This window comes from Mus caroli, unplaced genomic scaffold (assembly GCF_978045245.1).
Source record: "Mus caroli unplaced genomic scaffold, Mus_caroli_1 scaffold_15, whole genome shotgun sequence".
Lineage (NCBI taxonomy): Eukaryota > Metazoa > Chordata > Mammalia > Rodentia > Muridae > Mus > Mus caroli.
In genome coordinates this window covers 57,507,696-57,535,446 of record NW_028227270.1, presented here as the reverse complement: position 1 = coordinate 57,535,446, position 27,751 = coordinate 57,507,696, and the positions used below count along the sequence as shown (strand labels likewise).

The window sequence follows — 27,751 nt, the reverse complement described above, 5'->3', positions numbered from 1 at the left end:
CTTGTGTATGGTATTATATTTTACTTTATTTAAATTCGGTTAGTGAGGAAGGAGAGATCTTTCAGTTGTTAAGAGCACCTATTGTAGAAGCAGGCATGGCATTTACATGGCAGCTCACTATGATCTAGAACTATGTTTAGTTCCACAAAAACATAAGGTCCAAATTGTTACATATGAGGCGTCAACTGGTATTTTCTGGGGTATTTCCATAAATGAGACCTTTTCTGCATGTCTTTCATATAGATTCTAAAATGAATGGCATAAAAATATACTTCTATACTACAGAGGAAAAAAACAAAGTTGTTTAAGATACTCTTTCATTCAGCAATGACAACATGTGAAATAAAGTATCAAATGTATATTCTAGTCTATGATTTCAGGGGAAATAAATCAACTATACCAAAAACGAAAAACAAGCTTTTAACCAATTTGAGTTGTTATTTGTCAAAAATCCTAATCTACAGTGAGAAGAGTATATTCTATCTACAAACACAGAATCCCCGACCACAGAGAGATTCACAGTTCAATTCTGGACCATGTTTTGTTTTCAATCCCTTTGTTTTCTGTGTTAAACCATTCTTGGTGGTATAATTTTCCTCTGCCCAGGTCACTACATGTATGAGCAGGACTACTGTCTCTCTAACAACCCTTCCCAGTCCCAGCAGATCAGATTCTGATAGCTCAGCCAAACTGCTCTTACTGACCATGGAAGTTACCATCCTAAACACTGGCTGCCACACTCAGCACAGTACTGCTTGGAGGGCTGCTTCAGAGGAGAATCTTAGAATGAACCCACAAGGTTCCTCCTACTGTAGCTACTGAGTGTTAGCTCTTTCCAGAGTCCATCACTATCTAGGGCCACCCTGCTGGACCTCAGGAAAGTAGCAGCACTGCTAAGGATGGGAAGAGATCAAATGACTCAGATAGGCCAGGCCTATTGAGCTCTGCCATTCCACAATGGGTGCAGACAGGGTCCTAGACTGGGAAATTTAGATATGAAGAAATCTTGCAGTCTTCCAGAACATGTCTACTTGATTTATTCAATCAAGGAACAGGGTACATCATGTGTACATTCTCTCACACACCTAAAGTCAGTTCAGCCATTAATTTGCTTCATAGCTGGGAAGTCCTGCAGGCAAACATAGGTCACATTCAAACAGTAACTGTTGTTCAAGGAGAAATGGCCCTCATGAAAAACAATGAATTGGGGCTGGTGAGATGGCTCAGTGGGTAAGAGCACCCGACTGCTCTTCTGAAGGTCCAGAGTTCTAATCCCAGCAACCACATGGTGGCTCACAACCATCCGTAACAAGATCTGGCACCCTCTTCTGGAGTGTCTGAAGACAGCTACAGTGTACTTACATGTAATAAATAAATAAATCTTTTTTTAAAAAAAAAAAAGAAAAACAATGAATTGTCTGTAAAGGAATTCGGAGACAGAAGAGAGATGGTGGGAATGCTGTAAGTATAATGGAAAATACAGTTTTAAAACTGGAAAAGGCTTGATGATTATGTGCTCCAGAGAGGAGGGAAGTGTATTAGAGCACACCAAGTGTTACTCAGGCCTAGTCTCTCAGTAAGATCATTTTTTTTTTAAGATTGATTTATTATTATATATAAGTACACTGTAGCTGACTTCAGACGCACCAGAAGAGGGCGTTAGAATTCATTTCGGGTGGTTGTGAGCCACCGCGTGGTTGCTGGGATTTGAACTCAGGACCTTAAGAAGAGCAGTCAGTGCTCTTACCCACTGAGCCATATCGCCAGCCCTCAGGAGGATCATCTTAAAATTGTAAAAAAAAAAAAAAATTGTCTAATTTGGTAGCAAGACAATCATTACCTAGATATTATTCTTGGTAGAACAAGTATAGCTACAGTAATTTGACATTTTAGCAAGTTCAGCTTTTTATCCAGATTCTTGATTGCCTGGGGTTGGATAGAAAAATGGGTCAGCAGAACAGTTATCAATCATCTAAAATTGATTACCTCAATGGGAATCTTAAGTACTGTCAAAGCAGAGATACTATCACCTCCTTTTGTCCTGACCCTTTCTGGGCTGTGACTAAACATATTTCAAAGTTGGTCACAAAATTCAATTCTTGCACAGGTGCAGCTTCATTTGACAGTCCCAACAGAAAACCGAAGTTGAATGACAATCATTCACTGGCCTATCTTTCATTTCAATGCAGTGAAGGCCCAGGCTGGGAGAGGTGCAGGACTGACATCCAAGCTTGTGGCAGCAGAGACAGGATTGGAAGTTCAAATTAATTCTAAATTACAGAGTATGAGCCAGAGTATGGTACAGGAGATAATGCTCTAAATAGAAATAAATAATCAACAGCACTCTTTAAAAATGAAAAGAAATTTTTAATGACTGGGAAGTACTAGAGAATGAAAACGACTAAGAGACAATAGCAGCGATGCATTTTAAGGAAATCACATTCAAAAATTGAAATCACGGGTGGTGGTGGCGCACGCCTTTAATCCCAGCACTCCGGAGGCAGAAGCAGGTGGATTTCTGAGTTTGAGGCCAGCCTGGTCTACAGAGTGAGTCCCAGGACAGCCAGGACTACACAGAGAAACCCTGTCTCGAAAAAACAAACAAACAAAAAACTGAAATCAATTATTAACTCTTTAAAAAGATAAACATCATTGAAAAGTTCTCACATATCTCCACCAATTTTCAAAAAAAGGAGAGCATTCCCTGGCAGTGAGAATGCTGTTAAGAAGAAAGGGTTTTACCTCACCCCATGAGCAATGTTAGCTGCTGAGATAAGTAACTTAACACAGGCAGTGAAATCAATGGCCTGTTTCTCAGCCCTCTAAGCTGAAGTAAATTTGCAAGTGGATTGATTGGACATATAGGCAATATTGACATCTAGTAGGAAATTCAATATTCATCAGACCAAGCTAATCATCTCAATGTGTATGCCCACCAGTCTGATCTGCTTTCACTCACATGACATGAATTAATAAATGCTGGGGAATTACAAAATCACTCACCCTGGCATAACCAGGTACTTTTACATACTGGTGATACTAACAGTTGTTTGTGTGCCAAGTATCTTTCTGTGAATTACACAAGAATCTTGTCCCACTCTGGTCTGAAGGCAGAAGCCATGCTCCACATGCAAATCCTTTCCCCCTTACTGCAGTGGAAAGTTGACTACATGGCTCAAACAGGTCATTTAAAACTGAGTGGTGCTGCAGGCAGTTCATTTAACCATTTGGCTAGCTTAATCAAGAAGACAATATCTTATTGCCCTCAGGAGCAAGAACTGAGATCAAGGTCACCTGAGTGTAAGTGGGAGAGTTTTTCTCAGAAACATCTGTCTAGGCTGGAGGTACAGCTGCTCTAGCACTGATGTGTTTTGATAAGGAAGTTACTGCACAAAAGTAAATGATTATTCTGAAAAATCTCTTTACAAAGAGTGTATATTCAGCTCAAAGAGAAACCAGCCAAGAACAGATTTTGCATTTCACATATGCTACCATTTTAATTCTTTTTAAGTTTTAGGACCCAGGTCATCCTTTGAACCACAGCAATAGGGAAAGGAGTCTGCAAGTCTAGCCACTGAGGCACATGGGGATTTATAACTCAAGTGCACATTTTAATCATGAAGGAGGATTTCAAAGATTGAGTTAAAAGATGTATCAGTGCCACAATTCTCACACATACAAGGGACACAAAACACAAATAGAGAATATTGGAAAAGTCACCTAACAGTACTGTGGTTGCTGCTCTTACATGAACAATTCTGCTGAGCTACTCTAACCTCAAAGAAACCTCGGCTTTGGCTCTCTGGACCTTGCAACACACTCTGTTGACCACTTTTAACTTGGATGACTGAAATCCTGGTGTCCTCACTCTGTAAGCACCATGAATACAGGCATGTGCAACCATACCTGGTTTAGGTGGCTTCCACTTCAATTACTAATGCACTAGAATTACAGCATGTGAAAGATGAACAGTTCCAATTAAGTATATTCAGAAGCAACTTAACTTGTGACCCTCAGTTTTACCATCTGTAGAATAAAAATAGAAGTCTACCCTAGTTTTGGTGAATTATAACAGATGCCACCATAAACCAAAATAATACTGTACTTAGTTCACAGAGAGTGGCTTTTAGGAAGGAGAGCTACATAGGATGGGAGACTTCTGTTAATAGTGTTAGGACTAGGGACTGTGTCCTAACTACTCTAACCAGCTAGGCTGAACCATTCAGCCTCATTAAGCCAAGAAAAAAAATTGTTTTCTGGCAACAACATGCCCACCTATGTATGAGATACGTAGTTGAACCCTGATTCTACATTATTAGATCTCATTGAGAGAGATGAATAGGATGCTCTGGGTGTATACCTAAGGTATTGTTGTTCTTTCTATTTTCATATATTAACCATTTGAAATTTAATATTAAAGCGTTTTGAAAAAAGAGGACCCTCTGACTGTATATCTTCTATCTTTGGACTTACATTCAGAAGGCTGACACATGTCTATCAAGAGTAAAAGGACAAGGCAGGCGTGGTGGAGCACAAATTTAATCTCAGCACTTTGGAGGCAGAGGCAGGCGGATTTCTGTGTTCGAAGCCAGCCTGGTCGAGAAAGTGAGTTCCAGGACAGCCAGGGCTATACAGAGAAATCCTGTCTCAAAAACAAAAACAAAAAAACAAAACAAAAATAAACAAAACAAAAACAAAAAATAAACAAAAAAACAAAACAAAACAAAGAAAAAGGATAATCCTTACTAATGACTGACACAAAAGCTAGGATGCATAACAACCAACTCTCAGAGAAATTTGTGAGAAAATGACACAAAAAGTAGCGCCCACCATGTTTTCACCAGCAACCTTACTGGAAATGTACGATCTCACTGCCCTCATATTTAAATAAACAACGGACCACTTAGAAGATGAGTATCCAACTCATTTCACTGCAGTAGAAGAGTACCTATCAACAAGAAAAGTGGGATTAAAGCCGAACAGAAATCACAGAAGGAAGTCAAGGATCGCATAACAAACATCTGTAAATGGATTTGAAAGACATAGAACAAACTTTAATATCTATTCCAAATGTTTGAAAATAAAACCATTACCACAGTTGGTGATCTCTACTACAACACTCGAGGGACCATGGGAAATAATTTACTCCCTTCAAGGCTCTGATGAGGAAGAGAAGAAACACGATGTTTTCCATATGGAAAACATCTGTGATCTTACAGGTTTTAACGAGGTCATCAACATGGATAGGGTTTTTCTCTTGTATAAGATTTTTTTCTATTTCCTGACATCATGATGATATAAAACACTTTAATTATATAGATGGCTAGAGACATGGCCAAGTAATTAAGAAAATTTCATTCCCAGCGATAAAGTCAGGTTCGGACATCTTCATGTATCTTTTGCCAAGAGAACATACAACAATTTAATAATCTTGGAAATCTTCATAGACATGCACATACTCACCCGAAGATGCAGACAAACTCCATAAATAAAATTAAAGGAAGTTGGTCAGCAAAGAAAATTTTACTCATGATGTTATTCTTGTAGAAACATTGACTACTATAACCCAGGGTTTGTGGCATCTAAGGCGTATCCAGAGTTTTTCTTCATCATGAGTTGGCTTATATAACAAAAAGCAAGCATAGAGGATTGATGGCAGAGAAATCAATACTTCTCAGTTAGTAGTGTCATTTGGGGACATGTAGGAAATGTCTGCCTGCTGGAGAAAATATGTCACTGAGGTTGAATTTCACAGTTTACGTCCTCAAATCATGTCTAGTCCTAACACACACACACTCTCTCTCTGGCTTTTTTTTTTTTTTTTTTTTTTGTGGTTCTTTGGAGACAGGGTTTCTCTGTGTAGCCATGGCTGTGCTGGAACTCACTCTGTAGACCAGGCTGGCATCGAACTCATAAATTTGCCTGCCTCTGCCTCCCAAGTGCTGGGATTAAAGGTGAGTGACACCACACCTGGCTCTAACACTCTCTTTAAGGCTATAGGCTGAGGACGTGAGCTCTGAGCTCCTCCTTTAGCTGCCACAAATAACACTTGTTGCCCTGACAATATCATGGTGATCCTATGTCCCTTTGGAACTTTAATGAAATTTAAATGCTTCTAAAAATTGCCTTCATGTTGGGGTTTCATCTCTTGCTATGTACTGTAATGTTAAAAGCAGGAAACTAAAAACTGATTGCTCCATAGAAGACAAGATCTGCCCACAGACCAAAGCGAAGGTGTGTGACCTTGCTCTCAAGTTTCTTCTGATTGGTTATTAAAGATGACAACAATCAATAGCTGGACAGTAGCTGGGCAGAAGAGACATAGACAGGGATTAGGGATACTGGACTTGGGGTCAGTGGAGAACCACAAGGAGAAGAAAGCAGACAGAGAAAAAGCAGCCTTAGGTTAGGTCAATAATAAAATAATGGCCATGTGGGGTGACTAAGTGGAGTTAAGCATAACTCCGATGAAATAAGGCAAAATTATGTGACAAAATTACTGCCTGGAAATAGATGTGATAGCATAGAGGATAGATACCAGTCAATATTGGGTGTTGATTAAGCTTTATTACAAATATATTAGTTGTGTGTGTTTTATCTGGAAAAGAAATGGCCAAAGCTGGGGTGGAAACCCTGGTTTGGGACTGCAGTTTTCTACAATACCTTAGACATTTTATCACAAAAATAAAAAAAGAAGGCACTAATACTCACCATCAGTGTTTCACACCTGAATGAGTTATTTCATGGACTTAAAGTGAACTGTGAATTCTAAACCAGTTACCTTATCAATGGACCTCATAGGGCTTGTTTCCCTATGAGTTTCCATGTTTGAATAAAATAGAGACATCATCATACTTGAGAAGAGAATTGACAGTTGCTAAAGGTTTTCTCAAGAATGAATAATGTTGTGTAAATTAATATAACTGGGTTGGCCCAAGATGGAACCGTGTCCATAAGAGTCACAGATTGCCTTATTTTTGAGTTCTTTAAAGTCCTAAAAGATTATTGTGACATGCAAACTTTCACAGACCCAGTACATGCTAAAGGTTTTATTCTTGCATACAGATACTGTGACGAACAAAATGTTTCCACAGTGGATCCACTTACAGGGTTACCCTGCAGCATGGATTTTTCTCAAGAAAAAACAACTGGTCCACACACAAGCTTACCACATTCCTTGTTTTTATGAGGTTTCTTACAAGTCTATGTTAATTTATACATTATGAGATCAATGTCAACTGCAAAGGCCTTACCACATTATTCACACACAGTTTCACTCTCCAGTGTCTTCTTTTATGTATTCTGAGATATGTCATGTGCTCTTTTATGTATTCAAAGATAACTGTGATATGCAAAGGTTTACCACATTGTGTATATTTATAGTCTCTCTCTCTCTCTCTCTCTCTCTCTCTCTCTCTCTGCAGTATGTGCTCCTTGCTGCATTAGGAGCTAACTGCCTGGCATAGATTTTTCCACATTGCTTATACTCAGAAGGATTCTGGCCTCTACAAATGTGTTCACGACGATTAAGACTATGATCACATTCAGTCTTTCTCTTCATTATGTTTACTTACACATTCAGAAATGATGGCGTTGTAAAAAAGGTTGCTCACATCCATTTCCTTCATAGCTTTTTTTCTCCAGTGTGGATTCTTTTATTCTTTTGAAGATGACCATGCTTTGAAAAGACTTACACACACTGAATACACTTGTAAGGTTTCTCTCTAGTATGTCTTCTCTTATGAATTTGTAGATTATAATGCTGGGAAAAGGCTTTTTCACATTCATTACATTTGAAGGGTTTCTCTCAGGTATTTGTTCTATGAATTTGGAGATGACCTTATTGGGAAAAGGCTTTATCACATTGATTATATTAGTAGGGTTTCTCTCAGGTATGTGTTCTTCTATGAGTTTGAAGAGTAATGTGTTGTGAAAAGGCTTTATCACATTGATTATATTAGTAGGGTTTTTCTCCAGTATGTATCCTTATATGTGTTTGGAGATGATGTTTACAGGAAAAGGCTTTATCACACTGATTACATTTGAAGGGTTTCTCTCCGGTATGTGTTCTTCTATGAGTTTGAAGAGAACTGTGTTGTGAAAAGCCTTTATCACATTCATTACATTTGTAAGGCTTCTCTCTAGTATGTGTTCTTATATGATTTTGGAGGTGAAAGTGTCGTGAAAAGACTTTATCACAAAGATTACATTTGAAGGGTTTGTCTCTGGTATGTGTTCTTCTATGAGTTTGAAGATTACCTTGGTGTAAAAAAGCTTTATCACATTCATTACATTTGTAGGGTTTCTCTCCAGTATGTATCCTTATATGTATTTGGAGATTCTGCTTATAGGAAAAGGCTTTATCACATTGATTACATTTGTAGGGTTTTTCTCCAGTATGTATCCTTATATGTATTTGGAGATTATGTTTATGGGAAAAGGCTTTATCACATTGATTACATTTGTAGGGTTTTTCTCCAGTATGTATCCTTATATGTACTAGGAGACTCTGTTTATGGGAAAAGGCTTTATCACACTGATTACATTTGAAGGGTTTCTCTCCAGTATGTGTTCTTCTATGAGTTTGAAGAGTCCTGTGATGTGAAAAGGCTTTATCACATTCATTACATCTGTAAGGCTTCTCTCCAGTATGTGTTCTTATATGATTTTGGAGGTGAAAGTGTCGTGAAAAGACTTTATCACAAAGATTACATTTGTAGGGTTTTTCTCCAGTATGTATCCTTATATGGTTTTTGAGAATATGTTTATCGTAAAAGGCTTTATCACATTGATTACATTTGTAGGGTTTTTCTCCAGTATGTATCCTTATATGTATTAGGAGACTCTGTTTATGGGAAAAGGCTTTATCACATTGATTACATTTGTAGGGGTTTTCTCCAGTATGTATCCTTATATGTGATTGGAGACTACCTTTCTCTGAAAAGGCTTTATCACATTCATTACATTTGAAGGGTTTCTCTCCGGTATGTGTTCTTCTATGAGTTTGGAGATGACCAAATTGGGAAAAGGCTTTATCACATTCATTACATTTGAAGGGTTTCTCTCTGGTATGTGTTCTTCTATGAATTTGAAGATTACAATGATGTGAAAAGGCTTTTTCACATTGATTACATTTGAAGGGTTTTTCTCCAGTATGTATCCTTATATGTCTTTGGAGACTATATTTAAGGGAAAAGGCTTTATCACACTGATTACATTTGTAGGGTTTCTCGACAGTATGAATTCTTTCATGCCTTTTAAGAAGACTGGGACATGCAAATCCTTTACCACATTGTTTACATTCATACAGTTTCTGGCCAGTTTGTGTTCTTTTATGTACTTCGAGACTTGTGTAAGGTAAAAAGTCTTCGATGCAGTGAATAACTTCATAGGGGATCTTTTCTGTATGAATCCTTTCATGCCTTTGGGCATGACTGTGAGCATGTAAAGCAAAGGCTTTACCACGTTGAGTATATTCAGAGGGTTTCTCTGCACTCTGACTCCTTTCACACCTGAGAAGAGAATTGGCACATGTGAGAGCTTTACCACACAGATGAATACATTCTTCTTGTTTTTCTGTTTGTTTGTTTGCTTATTATATGTAAGTGCACTATAGCTGTCCTGTCTTCTGACACTCCAGAAGAGGGAGTCAGATCTCATTAGGGATGGTTGTGAGCCACCATGTGGTTGCTGAGATTTGAACTCAGGACCTTCAGAAGGGCACTTGGTGCTCTTAACTGCTGAAGTCCCAGAATACTTTCATCTCTAGGATTTAATGTTACTATTTGTCTAAATGTAAAGAGCCATCAGACCTTTTATCCCTTTGCTTACATTCATGCTGTTCCCCTTCATTATGGGTTGTTTCTCATGGTCAGAGACACCTGAGAGGGTATGAACATTGATTACATGGCTCAGTTTTACGTATTCTTTTTCTATAAAATGTTGTTCCCGTACTTGAAGAAAAGTGGAGGAATTCAGAGCTTTAATGCACTAAATGTATTCCAAATTTTACTGTACTGTAGCTCATAGTATATTTGCAAAGTGAATCAGGAGAAATAGGACCATTTCCACATCCCTAGGACTCAAGAAAATTTTCTCCAGAATGAGGTTGCTGATGTATTGCCAACAAACTTGGAAATGTAATTAACTGTTAACTTCTATTATGTTCAAAAAGTCTACTCTATAACTGCAACCTACTATATATCTTCTAATAGTTACAGGAGACAAAAGATAAGATCGAGAGAAAGAAAGACAGACATAGTTTTTTGGAATATCTGTTTGGTATACATGGTGTGTATCCATTATAAAATATTATATACTTATGAAAGGAAGTCCAATACATAAAATGTTGAAATTTGCATTCACAAGGTTTTACTCATTGTTCACATAGACATGTGAAATATGGATTAAGGTTACTGCAAAACCTCCTACTCACCTCCCAAATGCTGCCCTTCTAACTAAACTTAGCACCAACACTGCTAATAAATGAGTACAACCAGCTTAAATATAGACTATTTGCTTCTTAGAAGCTTTTGGACACATACTTATCAACTATTCAATTTGTGTAGCTTTTCCAAAGTAAGCAGAAACAAACTGGCAGTTGTACTGTGTAGCGCTAATAGGGCTATGTTTCAAATGGGGATACACACTAAGGCAATGCTTCCCTATCCTTAAAGGCATTGCAAAATAATAAGAAATTAAAGACAATGGTTTTGTTGGAATGTAAAAATCATCAATACACTTAAAGCTGTGCTAATTTACATGGCTCTTTTTCTTATCAAATTTCAGCACACATTAACATATCTTTATAGGCAGATTTGTATGAGCTTGCACATGAAAATTACCTTCTGTGTCTTCTAGAACTTTGACAATGTTCTTCAATATTTTGGGCTTCCCAACTAAAGCCTAAAACAGAAAATGTATGCCTTGAAATTTAGCAAAATGTAAGTTACTATCTTCAGTGAACCTTATAGTCATGCATGATTTATTCACCAAATCCTTCCTTCATTTTTATTGAAACTACAGAAGTGCACCAAAAGAAAAATTGTTTTCTTGAATTTTAAATCAGGAAAGGGAATTGACAGTCTTACCTATAGCATTGAGGTTCCTGTAGGTCTCCAGCATGACATCTTTGTAGAGCTTCTTCTGGGAAGGATCCAGCAGAGCCCACTCTTCTTGAGTGAAGTTCACATGCACGTCCTCATAAGTCACTGCATTCTAGAGCATCCCATAAACGTGTACAAAAGAAAGCACAACAGAAACAACATCGGGCATCTATTCTTCATAGGCAATGTGTTCATATAATCTGGGGCCTGTCCCACTTATTTACTCACATCCTAGTTCTACTGTAACTACCAAGTCATATCGGAAGGAAACTTAATAATAAGGTTCACCCCTGTCATTTCTTTTTTGTTTGTTTGTTTGTTTTAAAGAGTTATGTATTTCACATATGTGAGTACACTGTTGCTGTCTTCAGACATCCAAGATGAGGGCATCGGATGCCTATTACAGGTGGTTGTGAGCCACCAGGTGGTTGCTGGGAATTAAACTCAGGACCTCTGCAAGAACAATCAGTGTTCTTCAGCTCTGAGGAATCTCTCTAGCCCTGTCACCCCTGTCATTTCTCAGCCCTTTGAATAGGATGTAGCCTTTTTAAAAAATGTCAATTACATATATAAAGAGAAAAGCTCTACAAGAACAATAGTGTTTGGCACACACCAAAGAAATTGTATTAATATTGACAATTACTACATATAAAAATCAATAAACATGCTGGGTCCACTGGCTTACGACTTTAACAACTTAGTCAGAGCCAGGCATGCTGGCACAGTGGCAGAGGCAGGCGCATTTCTGAGTTCGAGGCAAGCCTGGTCTACAGAGTGAGTTCCAGGACAGCCAGGGCTACACAGAAAATCCTGTCATGAAAAACCAAACCAAACCAAACCAAACCAAACCAAACCAAACCAAACCAAACCAAACCAAACCAAACCAATGCAGTCAGGAGACATAGGGAGAAGACATTGAGTAGGATGTCAATGTTATGTTATACATTATGTTATACATTATACATCCATACATATATGGATACAATGTTATGTATACAATGAGTTCTAGGTCAGCCAAAGATACATAGGAAGACCCTGTATCTCCTGCCATAATTAACCAACCAAACCAGAAACATAGAATGAACTTATGTGCTTTTATTTAAGTTCTTATTTAAAAAAAAATTATTTATTTTATGTATATGGCACTGTGGCTTTCTTCAGACACATCAGAAGAGGGCATCAGATCCCAATACAGATGGTTGTGAACCACCATGTGGTTCCTGGGAATTAAACTCAGGATCTTTGGAAGAGCAGTCAGTGCTCTTACCTGCTGATCCATCTCTCCAGCCCTTTACTTAAACTCTTTTAAAAGTGATACATACAATACACTTCGGTATTCAACTTCCAGAACCTGAGGTACACCAGTTCACACTATATTTTGGTAATAAGATATTACCAAAAGGGAATATATGATTTAACAGTTCCCCCTGGACATAAGAAAATATTGGCAACATTAATGTTTATTATAGGTAAACAACATATGGTAGGAGAGATAGCTCAGCAGTGAAGTTTAGGGCATGGTTCTAATGCTAAGACTGGGACTCTGCCTATAAACTCTGAAGGTCCTTGTCTTTACCTGGCTTTTGATCAATCAGTATGGTTGGACTGCCAGATTCCCGAAGGAGAGGAAAGAGAGGCATGGGGCAGGAAAGGGAGATCTACCATGCTTTAGAGGAAAAGACAGTCAACAGCCCCCACACTGGCTGCTCCAAAGAGCCATCTTTATATTGTTCTGGGGTCCTGCTCTGCGCTCACTGCAGCCACATTCTCTGCCAACCACATCCTCCAGTGTGGACTCCGGCAGCTTTCTCGCCAGAGTCCTCGAACTCCTTTAATTCCCTCACTCGCGGCATCGGACCACTGGCGTGCCCCACCATGTCAGACGTGGCAGTGGACACCAGCTCTGAGATCACCACTAAGTACTTGAAGGAGAGGAAGGAAGTTTTGGAGGAGGCAGAAAATGGAAGAGATGCACCTGCCAATGGGAACGTTCAAAACGAGGAAAATGGGGAGCAGGAGGCTGGCAATGAGGTAGATGAAGAAGAGGAAGAAGGTGGGGAGGAAGAGGAGGAGGAGGAAGAAGGTGACAGTGAGGAAGAGGATGGAGATGACGATGAGGAAGCTGAGGCTCCTGTGGGAAAGCCGGAAGCTAAGGATGGTGAGGATGACGATGTCGACACCAAGAAGCAGAAGACCGAGGAGAAGACTAAACCACAAAAGGAAAAGTAACCTTACGCACCGTGACCTATTCACCCTCCACTTCCCGTCTCAGATTTTAAACGTGGTCACCTTCGAGTAGAAAAGCAGGCCCCGCCCACCCATAGCTGGCAGTGCCAACCACAGGTGGCATGCGCTCTCCACCACCCCACCAAAACTACAACATGAATTGGCAACATGGGAGGAAAAAAAAAACAAAACAGAACTTCCCAGGCCCTGCCATTTTTCTTAAAAATACTTTAAAAGGAAAATTTGTTTGTATTTTTTATTTACATTTTATATTTTTGTACATATTGTCAGCTATTTTTAATGATAACGGGTGACCAAACCAGCCTTCAGAGCGTTTTCTGTCCTACTGCAGACCTCACTTGTGGTTTGACCATGTTCATTATAATCGCAAAGGAGAAAAAACAAAACAACAAAAAAACAGCCTTCAGAGCGTTTTCTGTCCTACTGCAGACCTCACTTGTGGTTTGACCATGTTCATTATAATCGCAAAGGAGAAAAAACAAAACAACAAAAAAACAGCCTTCAGAGCGTTTTCTGTCCTACTGCAGACCTCACTTGTGGTTTGACCATGTTCATTATAATTGCAAAGGAGAAAAAACAAAACAACAAAAAAAACCTTGTAAAAAAAGCAAAAACAACAACAACAACAACAAATCTTATTCGGAGCATTCCAGTAACTTTTAGGTATGTACCTAGCTGTAGTATAAGTAGTTGGTTTGTATGAGATGGTTAAAAAGGCCAAAGAAAAAAGTTTTATTTTTTTTTCCTTTTCTTTTTGTCTATGAAGTTGCTGTTTGTTGTTTGTTTGTTTATTTATTTATTTATTTGATCTGTTTGATATATGTGTGAAACAATGTCCAACAATAAACCGGAATTAAAAAAAAAAAGGTGGGAGAGTCACCAACCATGTTCGATCCCCAATGGAGTGATCATTGGCCACTTCCCCAGGTGGGAGGTTCAAAATACAACTAAGTTGACAGCAGAATTAGGGTGTTGTGCAAGGAAAAGGTAAGTGGGCATCAAAGGTGAGGGCAGATTGAGAGGGTTGAGCAAGGATTAAAGGAAAGGACACACTAGTTGTGGGAGGCTGGAAAAGGCAAGACACTGAGCCACAAGGCAAGATAAAAATATTAATGTGTGTGTGTGTATGTGCATGTGTGTGGGTGTGTGTGCAAGAGCATGCGGAAGACTTTCATCCAGATCTTTTGGTTTTGTTGTGTTTCCAAGATAGGGTTTCTCTGTATAGACCTGGCTGTCTGGAACTCACTCTATAGACCAGCTGCCTCAAACTCAGAAATTGGCCTGCTTCTGTCTCCCAAATGTGGCAATTAAAAGCATACATCACCACTGTCCAGCCTTTCCAGAGCTTAAGAAGGGGTAGTTAAAAAGCTAGGTGCTACATGAAGAGCTCTTGCTGGTCCTACAAATGAGTGAGCTCAGTTCCCTCTATTTACAGGGGCCCACAGCTATGTAGCAGAAGATGGAACTATCTGGCATCAATAGGAGGAGAAGCCAGTGGTCTTGTGAAGGCTCCATGCCCTAGTGTAATGGAATGCCAGAGCGGTGAGATGGGAGAGGGTAGGTGGCAGATGGAGTATCCTCATAGAGGAAGGAGGAGGGGTTATAGGAAAGGGGGGTTCCAGAGAGAACATGGGGAAAGGGTATAACATTTTCAATGTTTTATGTATTTGAAATACACAAAATATCCAATTAAAAAAATCAAAAACATCCTTCCATTATTTGGGAATCTTATGATAGAAAACCAACTTGAAATATAAAAGCAAACACCATGAGCAAACATTGTTTCCTGGCTTGCTCTCTTGCTCATCCAGGCCAGGCCTACTCACTCAGCAATTCTTCCACACTCAGTGGATGAGCCTGCACTAGTCAAGAGTCAATTACCACAATCTCTCACCAAGTTAGCAAACAACCATTCTGACTGTGTACCGCCTCAACTGTAGTTCTCTCAAATGATTGTAGGCTCTGAAATGCTGACAAATTAAGTAACTTAGGAGACAAAGAAAATAATATATGAAAAAAATTTAAGAACCCCCATACCAAATCAGTCACTGAAGGATTAAAAATCTGAACATTGATGACTGCAAGGACTGGAAAACACAGATTCTCCAAGAAAGGAGTAGAGGCAACCTTTTCAGTTCAAGAAGAGAAAGCTAACACTGTTTCTCCACAGAAAGCTCCCAAACCAGCAAAAACTCAAGGAACTGATAGTAAATTATCAGAAGAAGAAGAAAAGAGGTGAAGGTTTATTATTTCCTAGAGAAACAACAGTATAGTTAGATTATAATTAATGAATTATACCACATAGATAGCAGCACTGAAATAAGGACACACAAACAGGCCTGTGAATCTCACATGGTCATTTAAATAAGAACTGTAAGATAATAATCAGAATGAAAATTACAAACTCAGTGGCCGGCACTCTTCCTGTTCATTCCTATTGTTTGCTTTGACAATAATGTGAGATGGATTGGGAATGGAGGCTAATCCAAACAACTGCAGAGATTAAGCATTCTGATATTATAAAATTATAAAACTGTGTACTACATTTATGAAATGGAAACTTTAAAAAAATACAAAATCCCAGAATAAAAAACACTGTATGATTTCTATTATACACATGAACTTGCTTGATTTGCTTACCTTGCATTATAAGATATTAGCACCTTTGAGGTCATGTCTGTCCCTATGTTCATGTGTATGATTTCATGCACGAGAGGAAGTTTTCCATGTATGTGCGAGTGGCACACCAGAGAGGAGGGTGTCAGACCCCCTGGATCTGGAGTCGCAGGTAGTAAACATGGGTGGTGGTATCTAAACTCAGATCACCCCAAGCAAAATGCTTCCTGAGTGACCTGCCCAGGTCACAGAGTCTTTTCTCACAATAAAAGAAAAGACTTAACATAGATTAATAACAACAAAAATTTAAATTAACAAAGAAGTGAATAAATTAGTGCAGAGAACCTGAAGCTCAGTGTTTAGATGTGAGTTATAGGACCAGGGTAGAGGCACGTGGACCATCCCTAGTAACTGTTATCTGAGACCCAATAATCATGGCTATCCCTACTGCTGAGTCTTCTACTGCCCTTATACTTACCTGCTGTGTGTAGAGAAAAAGCCAAAAAAACATATCTGTATTAGAAAAGCTTTTACACTTGAACAGAACTGATAGTGTGGATCTCTCCATGTATGTAGAAAGTGGTATATAAGAATGGCTCACAGAATGTGGTCCAACTAGGAAACCAATAACTGCATACCAATGGAAAGCTGAAGGATAGAAGTAGAGCCTGTATGTATCAACTGGTCTTCAGCATATACCATAACTCCAAAGATGGAACCTCTAATGCAAGAAAAATCAAATGATCTCTTTTGCCAGATTATGGCCAGCAAAAAAGAAAAGGAGCGAGCATCTTCAATATCCTTTATAAATGTAGGCTGCTGCCAGAAACTGTAGCCTAGACTAAAGAGTATTTTTGTCAATTCCAAAGCTCCAGGATAAAAAAGGGTTCTCCGTAGCTGAGCATGGTGGTGCAAGCCTTTAATCCCTACACTCCGGAGGTAGAGGCAGGCAGATTTCGGCGTTCCAGGCCAGGCAGGTGTACAAAGTGAGTTCCAGAACAGCCAGAGCTATACAGAGAAACCCTGTCAAGAAAAACAAAAACAGGGGCTGGTGAGATGGCTCAGTGGGTAAGAGCACCCGACTGCTCTTCCGAAGGTCCGGAGTTCAAATCCCAGCAACCACATGGTGGCTAACAACCATCCGTAACAAGATCTGACTCCCTCCCTCTTCTGGAGTGTCTGAAGACAGCTACAGTACTTACATATAATAAATAAATAAATCTTAAAAAAAAAAAAAAAAAAAAAAAGAAAAACAAAAACAAAACAAAAACCACACACACACAAAAGGAAGGGTTCTCCATGTTAAATGTTACAAATAAAAAACACTTTCCCAATGTCCACCTGTTTCAGTTTTAGGTAACTCAACTTGTTTTAATACAGTAACTTGAACTACTTGAAGTAGTGTTAATTACAGTTGACAATAAGTTCATTTCTTTATCCAGATTCATGACTGCCTTTTCTGCAGCCAGAGTAATGGTCAGTCAAGGTGATTATCGACAAGGTCGAATTGATTACCTCACTTCTCATTGCTAATGTCAAGTACTGCCAAACCAGGAAAACTTTCCCCTTCAAAGCCTAGGCTAGAAGAGATGCAGCACTGTCTTCCCATCATGTGGTCTTAGGGACAGGACAAGATGTTCAAAGCAGTTATCAATTACATAGCATGAGCCAGCCTAGGCATAAAGAGACATGGTCCTAAACTGTCCTTGTAAAATATGAAAATAAATTCTTATACCTGGGAAACACCACAGAATTTCAAATAGTAAGAGATCACAGCAATGATGAATTGACAGAAATTACATTGAAAAGGGAACCAATAATTGATTTTTTTATTTTTTTTTGCTGTTTTTTTTGTTTGTTTGTTTTTGGTTTTTGGTTTGTCAAGACAGGGTTTCTCTGTATAGTCTCAGCTGTCCTGGAGCTCACTATTTAGACCAGGCTGTCCTAGAACTCAGAAATCCGCCTGCCTCTAAATAATTGACTTTTTTCAAACTTAAATATAATTGAAAAACTGCATAGATATGCTCACATTCAAAACTAGCCACCCATACCCTCCTATCAGGAATAGCATTAATGAACACTATTGAACTGGCCTCTATGTGGACTCGTAGCTGCTGACACCTGTATCTTGACACACGCAACTACACCCACTGGCCTGGGTTTCAGTTCCTGAGCTGACGTAATGATGTCAGGGAAGGTTGCACATGTATCTATAGAACGTGCAAATTGAATACTCACTGGCTTAACTGACATTCACAAATCAAACACCCATCAATATAGGCTGTCTTCATCACAGAACGTGATTAATACATGATCCACAATTAAAAATCACCTCCCTGCCATAATCAGGTCTTGTTCATAATGGCGACTGCACCAGCTGATTGCCTACACTGTGTCTCCAGTAGGGATCGCAATAATCTCCCTTCTCTTCTGGTGTGAATGCAGAAGCCATGCCCGTCATGCAAATCCTGTTCCTCTTACTGTAATAAAAAAGTTGATTACATACATGACACAGCAAGTAATTTAAAAACACAGTGGTGGTAGTAATTTAGACTTAAGTATTTAGTTGGTTTAGTCAATAGGAGAACAATGTCATTGTCCTGGGAAATAACAGAGTGGAATGAATGCTACCTGACTCAACATAGGAAAGCTTGTCTCAGAAACATTATTTAAAGCCTGGATGTACAGCTGGTGTGGAATTAACATCTTTCCCAGGGAGAGATCACTTATTCAGCTCGGGCTGATGCCCAAAGAAGACCCAGCCTAGGAAACAGTATGAATTCCACATATGATATCATCAATAAGTCCTTGTTGGATCAGCCCCCAGGTTACACTTTGAATAATTTACTGGGGGACAGGACATTGCAAGTCACTGAGGCTGATGGAGATTTACAGAGCAAAACTATCTTCTAGTCCATAATGTAAGATCTAGAAAAGAGGTTTTGTTGTTGTTGTTCGGTATTTTGTTTTGCATTTTCAAGACAGGGTTTCTCTGTATAGCCCTCGCTGTCCTGGAACTCAATTTGTAGACCAGGCTAGCCTTGAACTCAGAAATCTGCCTGCCTCTGCCTACCAAGTGCTGAAATTAAAGGGGTGTGCCACCACTGCCCGGCTTAGAAAAGAGTTTTAAAAGATAGATCCATGCCACAACTCTCCCATACATAAAGGACAGAGAACACACATACAGAAAATATCAAGGAAACATCACCTAACAGCACTGTGGTTACAGTTCTAACATGAACATGTCTGCTGACCTTCTCTAACCTCAGAATAAGACTGTTTGAAGGTTCTGCCCCACCCACCCATCCATCCATCTATTCATCCATCCATTCATCCAAATGTATGTGAGTAACCATTTTCCACTTTGCCCACTGTATATGTTTCTGTGTGAGTGACTCCTTTCCTTTCCTCTCCTCATTCTCTTGAAGAAAGTTAACACACTTCCTGGCCAGAAAGCAGCTTCTAGCAAGAAATCGTTGTATTTAATACTCCCCAGGCTAACCAGCATGTTCTAATCCCCTGATGTTAGTGCTTATTTATGTATAAATAATAAAGAGTTAAGTTGATAGCAATAGTAAAAGAGTTAATAAAGAATTGTTTCTCCAGGACTTAATGTACCACAAAATAATGAGAAAGAATTTAGATTTTAACCACAAGATTGTAATAAAGAGGTAAGATTCCCCAGCACGGCATGAAGCACAGAACAGTGATAAAGTTAAGAAGGAGTTAAGTTTTCAGGGCTTAATAAAGCACACAATAGTAAAAGAGAGTTATAAAATGAAGATACAGCAATTAATAAAACAGAGTTTCATAAAGTAAAAATAATGCACAGTGAGATAAAGAGAAAAGAAGCCAGTCATTTTCAGCCACACTATGAGCAAAAGAGTGTCAAATCTCTAGAAGCCATTAGCTGATAGCATCCAGTACACTTGGAGAAAGTTACAAGACCAGAGATCATCAGTCTTTTGGCCCCTCATGCAATGCTGTGTCCTACCCACCTGAGCTGTAAACCCCCAAAAGCTGGTACGCCCCTAGCAGCAGGGGCTGTCCCTAAACCTGTAGCCTGATGTGGTATCTGATGCACCTAATCTGGGGAACACTTGATGAGCAAAGGGGGGAAGATACCTGGGGCCAGAAGAAGCAATGGGAAAGGTCTCTATGACAAGGACGGGAGATCTAGGATGGGACAGCATTTGAAATGCAAAAAACAGCACCTCAGTTTAGTAAAGCATTCACCAAGAACCTAAGGCAACTCTGAGAGGCAAAATGTGAACTTGATCAGTGTTACCAAAGGCTTTATGTGTAGAAAATCAAAACAACACAGACTTCTCAATGCCCACAATAATGACTCAAACTGGACCCTAATCTGTTATATTTCTCACCCTCCAGCTACTACTGATCTTTCTTCCAAGCCTGATCCCCATCACCTCCTGTCTCAGTTTTGAAATTATTTGTAAAGTTTATCACACAAACATATCTGTGGAATGCCATGTTCAGAAACCCTAGAAACAAGAAATTTATTCTGTAAAACTGCCTTTCCACTACATCCACAAATCAATGTCTCAGTGAGTACAATGCATAGTAATTTTGTAAGCACCACAGTTTCCCACTGACAGGACTGCAGAACCTCTCTCTCCCCATGAATCCAAACTCAGGAAGGCTGACAGGCCAAGGGTTTCTGCTCAGTTCACCACATGTACGAATAGAACCATTGTCTGACTCACAGTCCATCCCAGTCCCAGGAGATCAGATTCTGATAGCTCAGCCTACCTGCTCTTCCTGGTCATGGAATTTCCTGTCCTAAACAATGGCTGCCAAACTCAGCACAGTATTGCTTGTGGTCTATCTCACAGTCATAGGAGAAGCCCAGCAGGATTCCACAAGGTACCTCTTAATGTTGCTTCTAATGACTAGGTCTTCCCAGAATTCATCACAACCTAGAGTCACTCAGATGTAGCTCAGGACAGTAGCAACATTGCTACTGGATGAACAGAGAACAAATGACTCAGACAGCACTGACCTACCTAGCCCTGTACTTCCACAATAGGGGCAGACAGGGCCCTAGTCTGGGAAATTTGTAGTTATCAAGAAATTCTTCAATCTCCCAGAGAACATCTTCTTATTCAATCAAGGGACAAAGTACCTTGTGTATGCATTCTATTACACTCCAATAGTCCATTTCAGCCATTATCCATTAGCTTCATAGTTGGAAAGATCCTGCAGGCAGACATAGGTTACATTCAAACAGTAACCATTGTTCAAGCAAAAAGAGCTCTTAGATGATAAACAATGAGTTGTCTATGGAAGGATTTGGAGGCAGAAGATGGATGGTGGAAATGCCATAAGTATAGTCACAAAATATTGTTTAAAAGGTGGAATGGGCCTTATGGGCATGTGCTCTAAGAAGCTGGCCAGTTTGCGTCTCAGTCATGATGTTTGTGGAGGAATACAAACTGTGACTAAGACAGTGATGCTAGCAGTTGTTTGCTTGCACTATTTCTCTCCGTGAATTACACAAGAATCCTGTCCTACTCTGGTCTGAAGGCAGAAGCCATGCTCCACATGCAAATCCTTTTCCCCTTACTGCAGTGGAAAGTTGATGATATGACTCAAACCGGTAAGTTTTAAACTCAGTGGCAGTGCAGGCAGTTCATTTAAGAATTTAGCAAGCTTAATCAAGAAAACAATGTTATTCACCCAGGAGCAACAACTGGAATCAAGGACACTGGAGTATGTGTGGAAGAGCTTTTCTAAAAACATCTTTCTAGGCTGGAAATACAGCTGCTCTAGCATTAATATGCATCTTGATAAGGAAATCACCCTACACAATTAAAAATTATCTTTAAAAATCTTTTCTTTCCCCGGGCGTGGTGGCACACACCTTTAATCCCAGCACTCGGGAGGCAAAGGCAGGCGGATTTCTGAGTTCGAGGCCAGCCTGGTCTACAAAGTGAGTTCCAGGACAGCCAGGGCTATACAGATAAAACCCTGTCTCGAAAAACCAAAACCAAACCAAACAAACAAAAAACCTGTTTTTTTTTTAAATTAGATATTTTCTTTATTTACATTTCAAATGTTATCCCCTTTCCTAGTTTCACCTCTGAAAATCCCCTATCACCTTTCCCACTGCTCATCAAACCACCCACTTCCATTTCCTGGCCTTGGCATTTCCCTATACTGGGGCACAGAACCTTCACAGAACCAAGGGCCTCTCCTCCCATTGAGGACCGACTAGGCTATCCTATGCTACATATGCAGTTAGAGCCATTAGCCCCACCATGTGTTTTCTTTGACTGGTGATTTAGTCCCAGGGAGCTCTGGAGGTACTGGTTAGTTCATATTGTTGCTCCTCAGCCTGGGAACTCAGGCCCATAAAGAATAGGGAGGTCCAGGGAGAAAATAAAAGGGGAGGGGTTAAGTCAAGAGGGTGGATCTTCTTTTTTTTTTTTTAATTAATTTATTTTTTTATTATATGTAAGTACACTGTAGCTGTCTTCAGACACTCCAGAAGAGGGAGTCAGATCTCATTACGACGGTTGTGAGCCACCATGTGGTTGCTGGGATTTGAATTTCGGACCTTCGGAAGAGCAGTCAGGTGCTCTTACCCCACTGAGCCATCTCACCAGCCCCGAGGGTGGGTCTTCTAATCTCAACAGTGTCAGTCCCTCAAAATCAAAGTCCCCCCTTAACAAGAAACAGAAAACGGAGTAGACAAAAGTGACAGAGAGCAAAAGTAAATAGGACCCCAAATATTGGCGTTCCACATCCACTCAGTCTTTTCCAGAAATTAACACTAGGAGCACTCTGTTCCCTGGGGTCCTTGGAATATCTCTCAAGGCCCCAAGGCTATGAGGAACCAGCACATCTGCTACATTGAGATTCCACATCCCCTTTTGTCATTTCTTCCATGAAATACAAAGTTTTAGGCTTCTTCAGAACAGAATTAGAGAATTATTTAGAACAGAATTATTGTGGTACCACACAGGCACATAGACACAGACATTACTGGCATTGAGACCTACTGTGTTGGGTCCTGGTGGCCTTGGAGTTCCTGTGCCAGAAAGCATTCCTTAACCCCAAAGACCACCAAGGAGCCATTTCTGATGTAATAGAATAAGGGTCACTTAATTACAACTCAGGCTTGGGCTCTCCTCCAACCAAACTCTGACACAGTGGGACAGGAAGGAAAGGTGGATGAGCCCCAAATCTCAGCAGGACAAGATTTTATAAGACAATAGAACCGAGTGAGGGCGTGAGGGAGGATGTCCAGTCTGACAAATATCTATTAGAATAACTATTGTAAGCCAACAGGTGGGTGCTAAGGCAAGATCATATACAATCACCATAAGTCTGAAAGTACATCTGAAACAATCAGACTATCTTGGATTAACTGCTGATTGGAAGTGGCGAGGGAGGAACTCTGGACAAGGATAAACAGTGGGTCCTTGCTGGTACAAGGGTGAGGCTTGGGTACGCCTGTAGGTCAAGTTCTCAGGCTTTTTTTTTTTTTTCTTTTCTTTAAGATGGAGGACGGTCCCAAGATGGAGTAGATATAATCTCTCAAAACAACATCTCAAAGTAACTTGTGGAAATATGAATAACCGCAAAACTGCTCCGAACAAGCAAACTTCCTTGAAAAGTATGATCAAGCACAGCCTGATATTTGTATAAACAGTGAGGCATTTAGATGATAGGAGTCCATTCTATATATTGCTGCAGAAAGCTACCTATCACCAGGTGAAAGCATATTCCAAGATGAACAGGAGTCACAGAAGGAAGACATGAACAGCCAAATAATCTCTCTGAATGGATTTGTCACACACAGAGCAAATGTTAATATCTACTACCAATGTTACAACAACGACATTGGTGATCTCTCCAAAAGTACTTGAGTGAATGTGGTAAATAATTTACTTCCTTCAAGGCTGTGATGCAGAAGACATGAAACAAGATTTTTTTTTGAAACAAGATGTTTTGCTTTTGAAATTGAAGACAACTCTGATGTCTGCAGTCTTTACCAAGTCATTTACATGGATAGGATTTTTCTCTTGTAAAACCTTTACCTATTTACTGACATCAAGATGATATAAAAGACTTGAAAATATTTACAGTGCTATAGACATAGACAAGCCGTAAAGAAAAGTTCATTTCCAAAACAAATGAAGTTTTTGCCAACTTCTTATAATTCCTTCTAAAAGAAGATCTAATGGTTAAATCTTCTGGGAAACCAGTATGTATATCCTATCACAAAGACACAGAGATGTCTCTTAATAAAAAATTAAAAGAAAATCTATAAATATACTTACCGTGGTAAATGTCAACACTTCATGGTCTCTTTTAAAAGTAAAATTTTGAGAGTGTACTGAGTCTGTTAAAGCCTCTGCATAATACAGAAGTCTTTGAGGACCAGAGAGAATTAATACTGAAGGAACTCTAAGACTACAGAGAATGTGGTATGATCTTTAGCTAGCCTGCTTATGTTAAGTTCCACACGATTGTATTTTCTTGAGAAAAACTCTAAGAAGTATCATGAGTCTTCTTAAGTATACTGATGTCCCTTTCTGTTGTTTCTGTATTTGCAAACTCATGGAAAGAAACCTATGAATTTCATTGATAAGGCAACCTGTTTAGATTTCACACTTCTCTTTATTTCCATGAAATAACTCATTCAGGTATAAAAGGTTATGGCTATGTACCAGTGCCATCTCAGTTGCTGGTGATAAAACAAAATATCTAAGTCAACTTTTAGAAGTGTTTAACTTGGGGCTGGAGAGATGGCTCAGCGCATCTGGCCACGGGTTCCCACCCAGCCAAGGAAAGTGCCCACTTCCCCAGCTTCAAATGTTCATGCCCCTGCTCTTTCAAGTAAGAGGCAGATGTCAAAGGCTCACCATAGAGCTGAACCTCCAGTATGGCACAAGATACTGGGAAGAACCCTCCTATTCTTGATTGGCCTGCCTGGATGCCCTGATTGGCCAGTGATTCTTGAGTGACATAAGCATTCTCCTTAGGGTTAGAGTGTGCTGAAGGCACACAGTATAGACCTTCAATGCTCAGGAATCTAGTTCAGGAACTTTGAAAGTAGTGTAGTCACAGCCCAGATAGGGACAGGACAAAAGGAAGTAGATAACTTTGCTGCTTTGACAGTATGTAATATTAAGAATGAACAGTGAGGCAATCAATTGTAGACCATTGACAAGAGTCTGACTGGCCCATTTTTTGGGTCCACACACCAGGCAATCAAGAATCTGAATAAAAATTTGACCATACTGTGAAACCAAGATACTACATGCGTCCTACAAAATACATTGGACTACCAAATCTAGGTAATAAAATGTGGCCCATCTACTCAGAGGAGAAGGGGAGGGGGAACTGGGGGAAGAATCGTGGGGGGTGAGGTGACTAGGAGGAAGGCAGTGAGCAGGATGTAAATTGAATAAAGAGAAATCGATTTATTAAAAAGCAGGGCCAAAAAAACAAAACAAAAACAAAAACAAAAACAAAAAAACCAGCACTCGGGAGGCAGAGGCAGGTGGATTTCTGAGTTCGAGGCCAGCCTGGTCTACAGAGTGAGTTCCAGGACAGCCAGAGCTACACAGAGAAACCCTGTCTCAAAAAAACAAAAAAAGAAAACAAAACTAAAAAGCAGGGGAGTGCTTTTATAGTCAAGCTCAAGGCCTAGGTACATAGCATGTGCTTACAAAAGTGGAATCTTTTTCAGTTAGTAACTTAGTTCACTATCACAGTTAACAAAACATACGAGGAAAGCTGGAATCCATTTCTGATGTGGAAATCACAAGATTATAAATAAATTAAAAGTCAATAAAAGAAGGTGACTTTTAACTAGGAATTGAATTTTAACATTAAGATTAATTGGTAACCTAGCACTTGGGGGGCAGAGGCAAGCAGATTTCCGAGTTCACGGCCAGGATGGTCTACAGAGTGAGTTCCAGGACAGCCAGACCTGCACAGAAATACCAGCCCTGTCTCGAAATACCAGAAAAAAAGAAAATTTAAAAAGTTAAAGTTAAAAGAAAGAAAAACTGGAGTGTGCAAGCCTATCACAAATACAATTCTGATTATTTCCTGTGTTTGAAATCGGGTCTGATTTAGAAGCCCAGCTGACTTTGACTCACTCAGCACACTACAATGTATAATACATATTAAAAGTATAATAGATAGCAGGATGTATGCGCCTTTGAACAAATATTCCTAGCATCAGAATCTTCTATAGAAGAGAGAGCTGAGAAGCCATTTGGCATTGGTCTGGTTATTAGGAAAGGAGAGTGATCTTGAAAAAGTGCAGGCCATTCCCTGGCAGAGAGAATGGCATAAGAAGATACAGTTAGATCTCACCCCTATGTGCAACGTTAGCAGCCGAGAGATGCAACCTAACACACAGCTTCTCAACACTCTGAGCTGAAGTAACTGTGCAAGTGGATTGGACATATCTGCAAAGGAGTCCCCTCTAGTTGGAAATTCAACATACATTGGATTAAACTAACCTCCCCAAAGTGTATGAATTTATATGTTTATCCAAATTTGCTTGTGTAAAAGCCTTTCCTACTGTGAGGGTGGCTCTCTTCTCCTGGTTTAAGAGAAGTTTATTGCTCCAAACTTCCCCCAGGCTTAGCAAGCAAGAGGCATCTGGACAAGAGGGAAAGGCTCTAGCAATGACTCCTTTACTTAGTCACCCACTCCCTTTCCTTAGAGAACTTTCATAGGAAACCTTTTAGAAGAACTTGGAAACAAAGATTAAAGACATGTTTAAAAGTGTCCCACTTTTCTTACTGTGACTTCAACTGACAGCCCAGTTTCAGTGGAGATAGAACAAAAGCTACTCACTTAATCCCCTGTCTTTTTAAGAGGAGGCTCTAAATACCAGAGATTGCAGCGTCCAGCCTTGCCTCAGAGGAACTCGGGCAGGTCAGCTTCAGCTACCAAGGGACTGAGACTTAAGATAGGCAAACGTCTAAACTAAACAGCAACCCTAAATATCCCTAAAGACCAAGTCTTGTCACCTCAGACACTCTTCCCCCTCCGTTGCCTGAAGAGGAACCAAGATCGCCCCGACTCCAGCTGCTTAACTCCCTGATCCTTCCGGTTAAGGGCAGTGGTCACACACTCACCATGTCGCCACCCTGTAGATCGCTGGCAATTCCCTAAGGCCCCTGTCAGCAGAGATGAAAACAAATCAGATCAATCTTTCAGCCTGCTCGCAACGTAGAGGAACAGAGAGCACAGGGCACACGGAAGAACACGCCTCTACGTCTATTGGCGGGCCTATCCAGAGGCCCTGATTGGGTAGTGAGTCTTGATTGACATGACCACCTCCCTCAGGGTTAGAGTGCGCTGAAGGCACAAAGCATAGGGCTTCCCAGATCGGGTTTCTTATCCAAGAGCTGACCCTTTTCAGATCTGCAAGACTTTGTTTCGGTCCTCTCCTCCAATAGTCTATCTTTCTGTCATCCAGAACTCAGCAGAATTTCTTCTTCCTGCTCCTCCAAGGCCGCCGCCGGTTCTCCTCCTCCTCGCTCCGCCCCCTGCTCCTCCAGGGAATCAAGAGCCACACCTTGCACAGTACATTATTCAACTTGGAGTAGAGTTAACTATAGGGTTCAAGAATATTTACAATTAAAGAGAGATTTTAGGACACAAAATGTGCTTCTCTCATTTTACACTGACATCAGGAAAACCGCAGCTAATAAGCAATTGCTACACATATGAGACTCCAGACAACCCTGGGAGAAAAGCAGGGGATGGATTCCAATCACTATGGAGCA

General features: G+C 39.9%; 1 protein-coding gene and 1 pseudogene across 1 annotated transcript; one reads left to right on the top strand and one right to left on the bottom strand.

The window, feature by feature from the left end:
• Nucleotides 1-5,808: 5,808 nt before the first annotated feature.
• On the bottom strand, nt 5,809-27,497 carry LOC110288808 (uncharacterized). The gene is made up of 5 exons (XM_085831015.1): nt 27,098-27,497; nt 16,447-16,991; nt 11,091-11,217; nt 10,845-10,905; nt 5,809-9,512 (listed from the first exon to the last, which is right to left on the bottom strand). The coding sequence occupies exons 2-5, from the start codon at nt 16,534-16,536 to the stop codon at nt 7,958-7,960; spliced, it is 1,833 nt and encodes a 610-aa protein (XP_085687141.1). The 5' UTR covers nt 16,537-16,991; nt 27,098-27,497; the 3' UTR covers nt 5,809-7,957.
• On the top strand, nt 12,981-13,427 carry LOC147000926 (prothymosin alpha pseudogene; annotated as a pseudogene).
• Nucleotides 27,498-27,751: the final 254 nt, after the last annotated feature.

Excerpts from the sequence above, each read along its gene's own strand:
- LOC110288808 (XM_085831015.1), bottom strand. The coding sequence starts at position 16,536 with ATGGAGAGATCCACACTATCAGTTCTGTTCAAGTGTAAAAGCTTTTCT. Across the intron at positions 11,218-16,446 it reads TTTTTCTCTACACACAGCAG|AATGCAGTGACTTATGAGGA; the intron begins GTAAGTATAAGG and ends GGGATGCTCTAG. Across the intron at positions 10,906-11,090 it reads CAGGAACCTCAATGCTATAG|GCTTTAGTTGGGAAGCCCAA; the intron begins GTAAGACTGTCA and ends TTTCTGTTTTAG.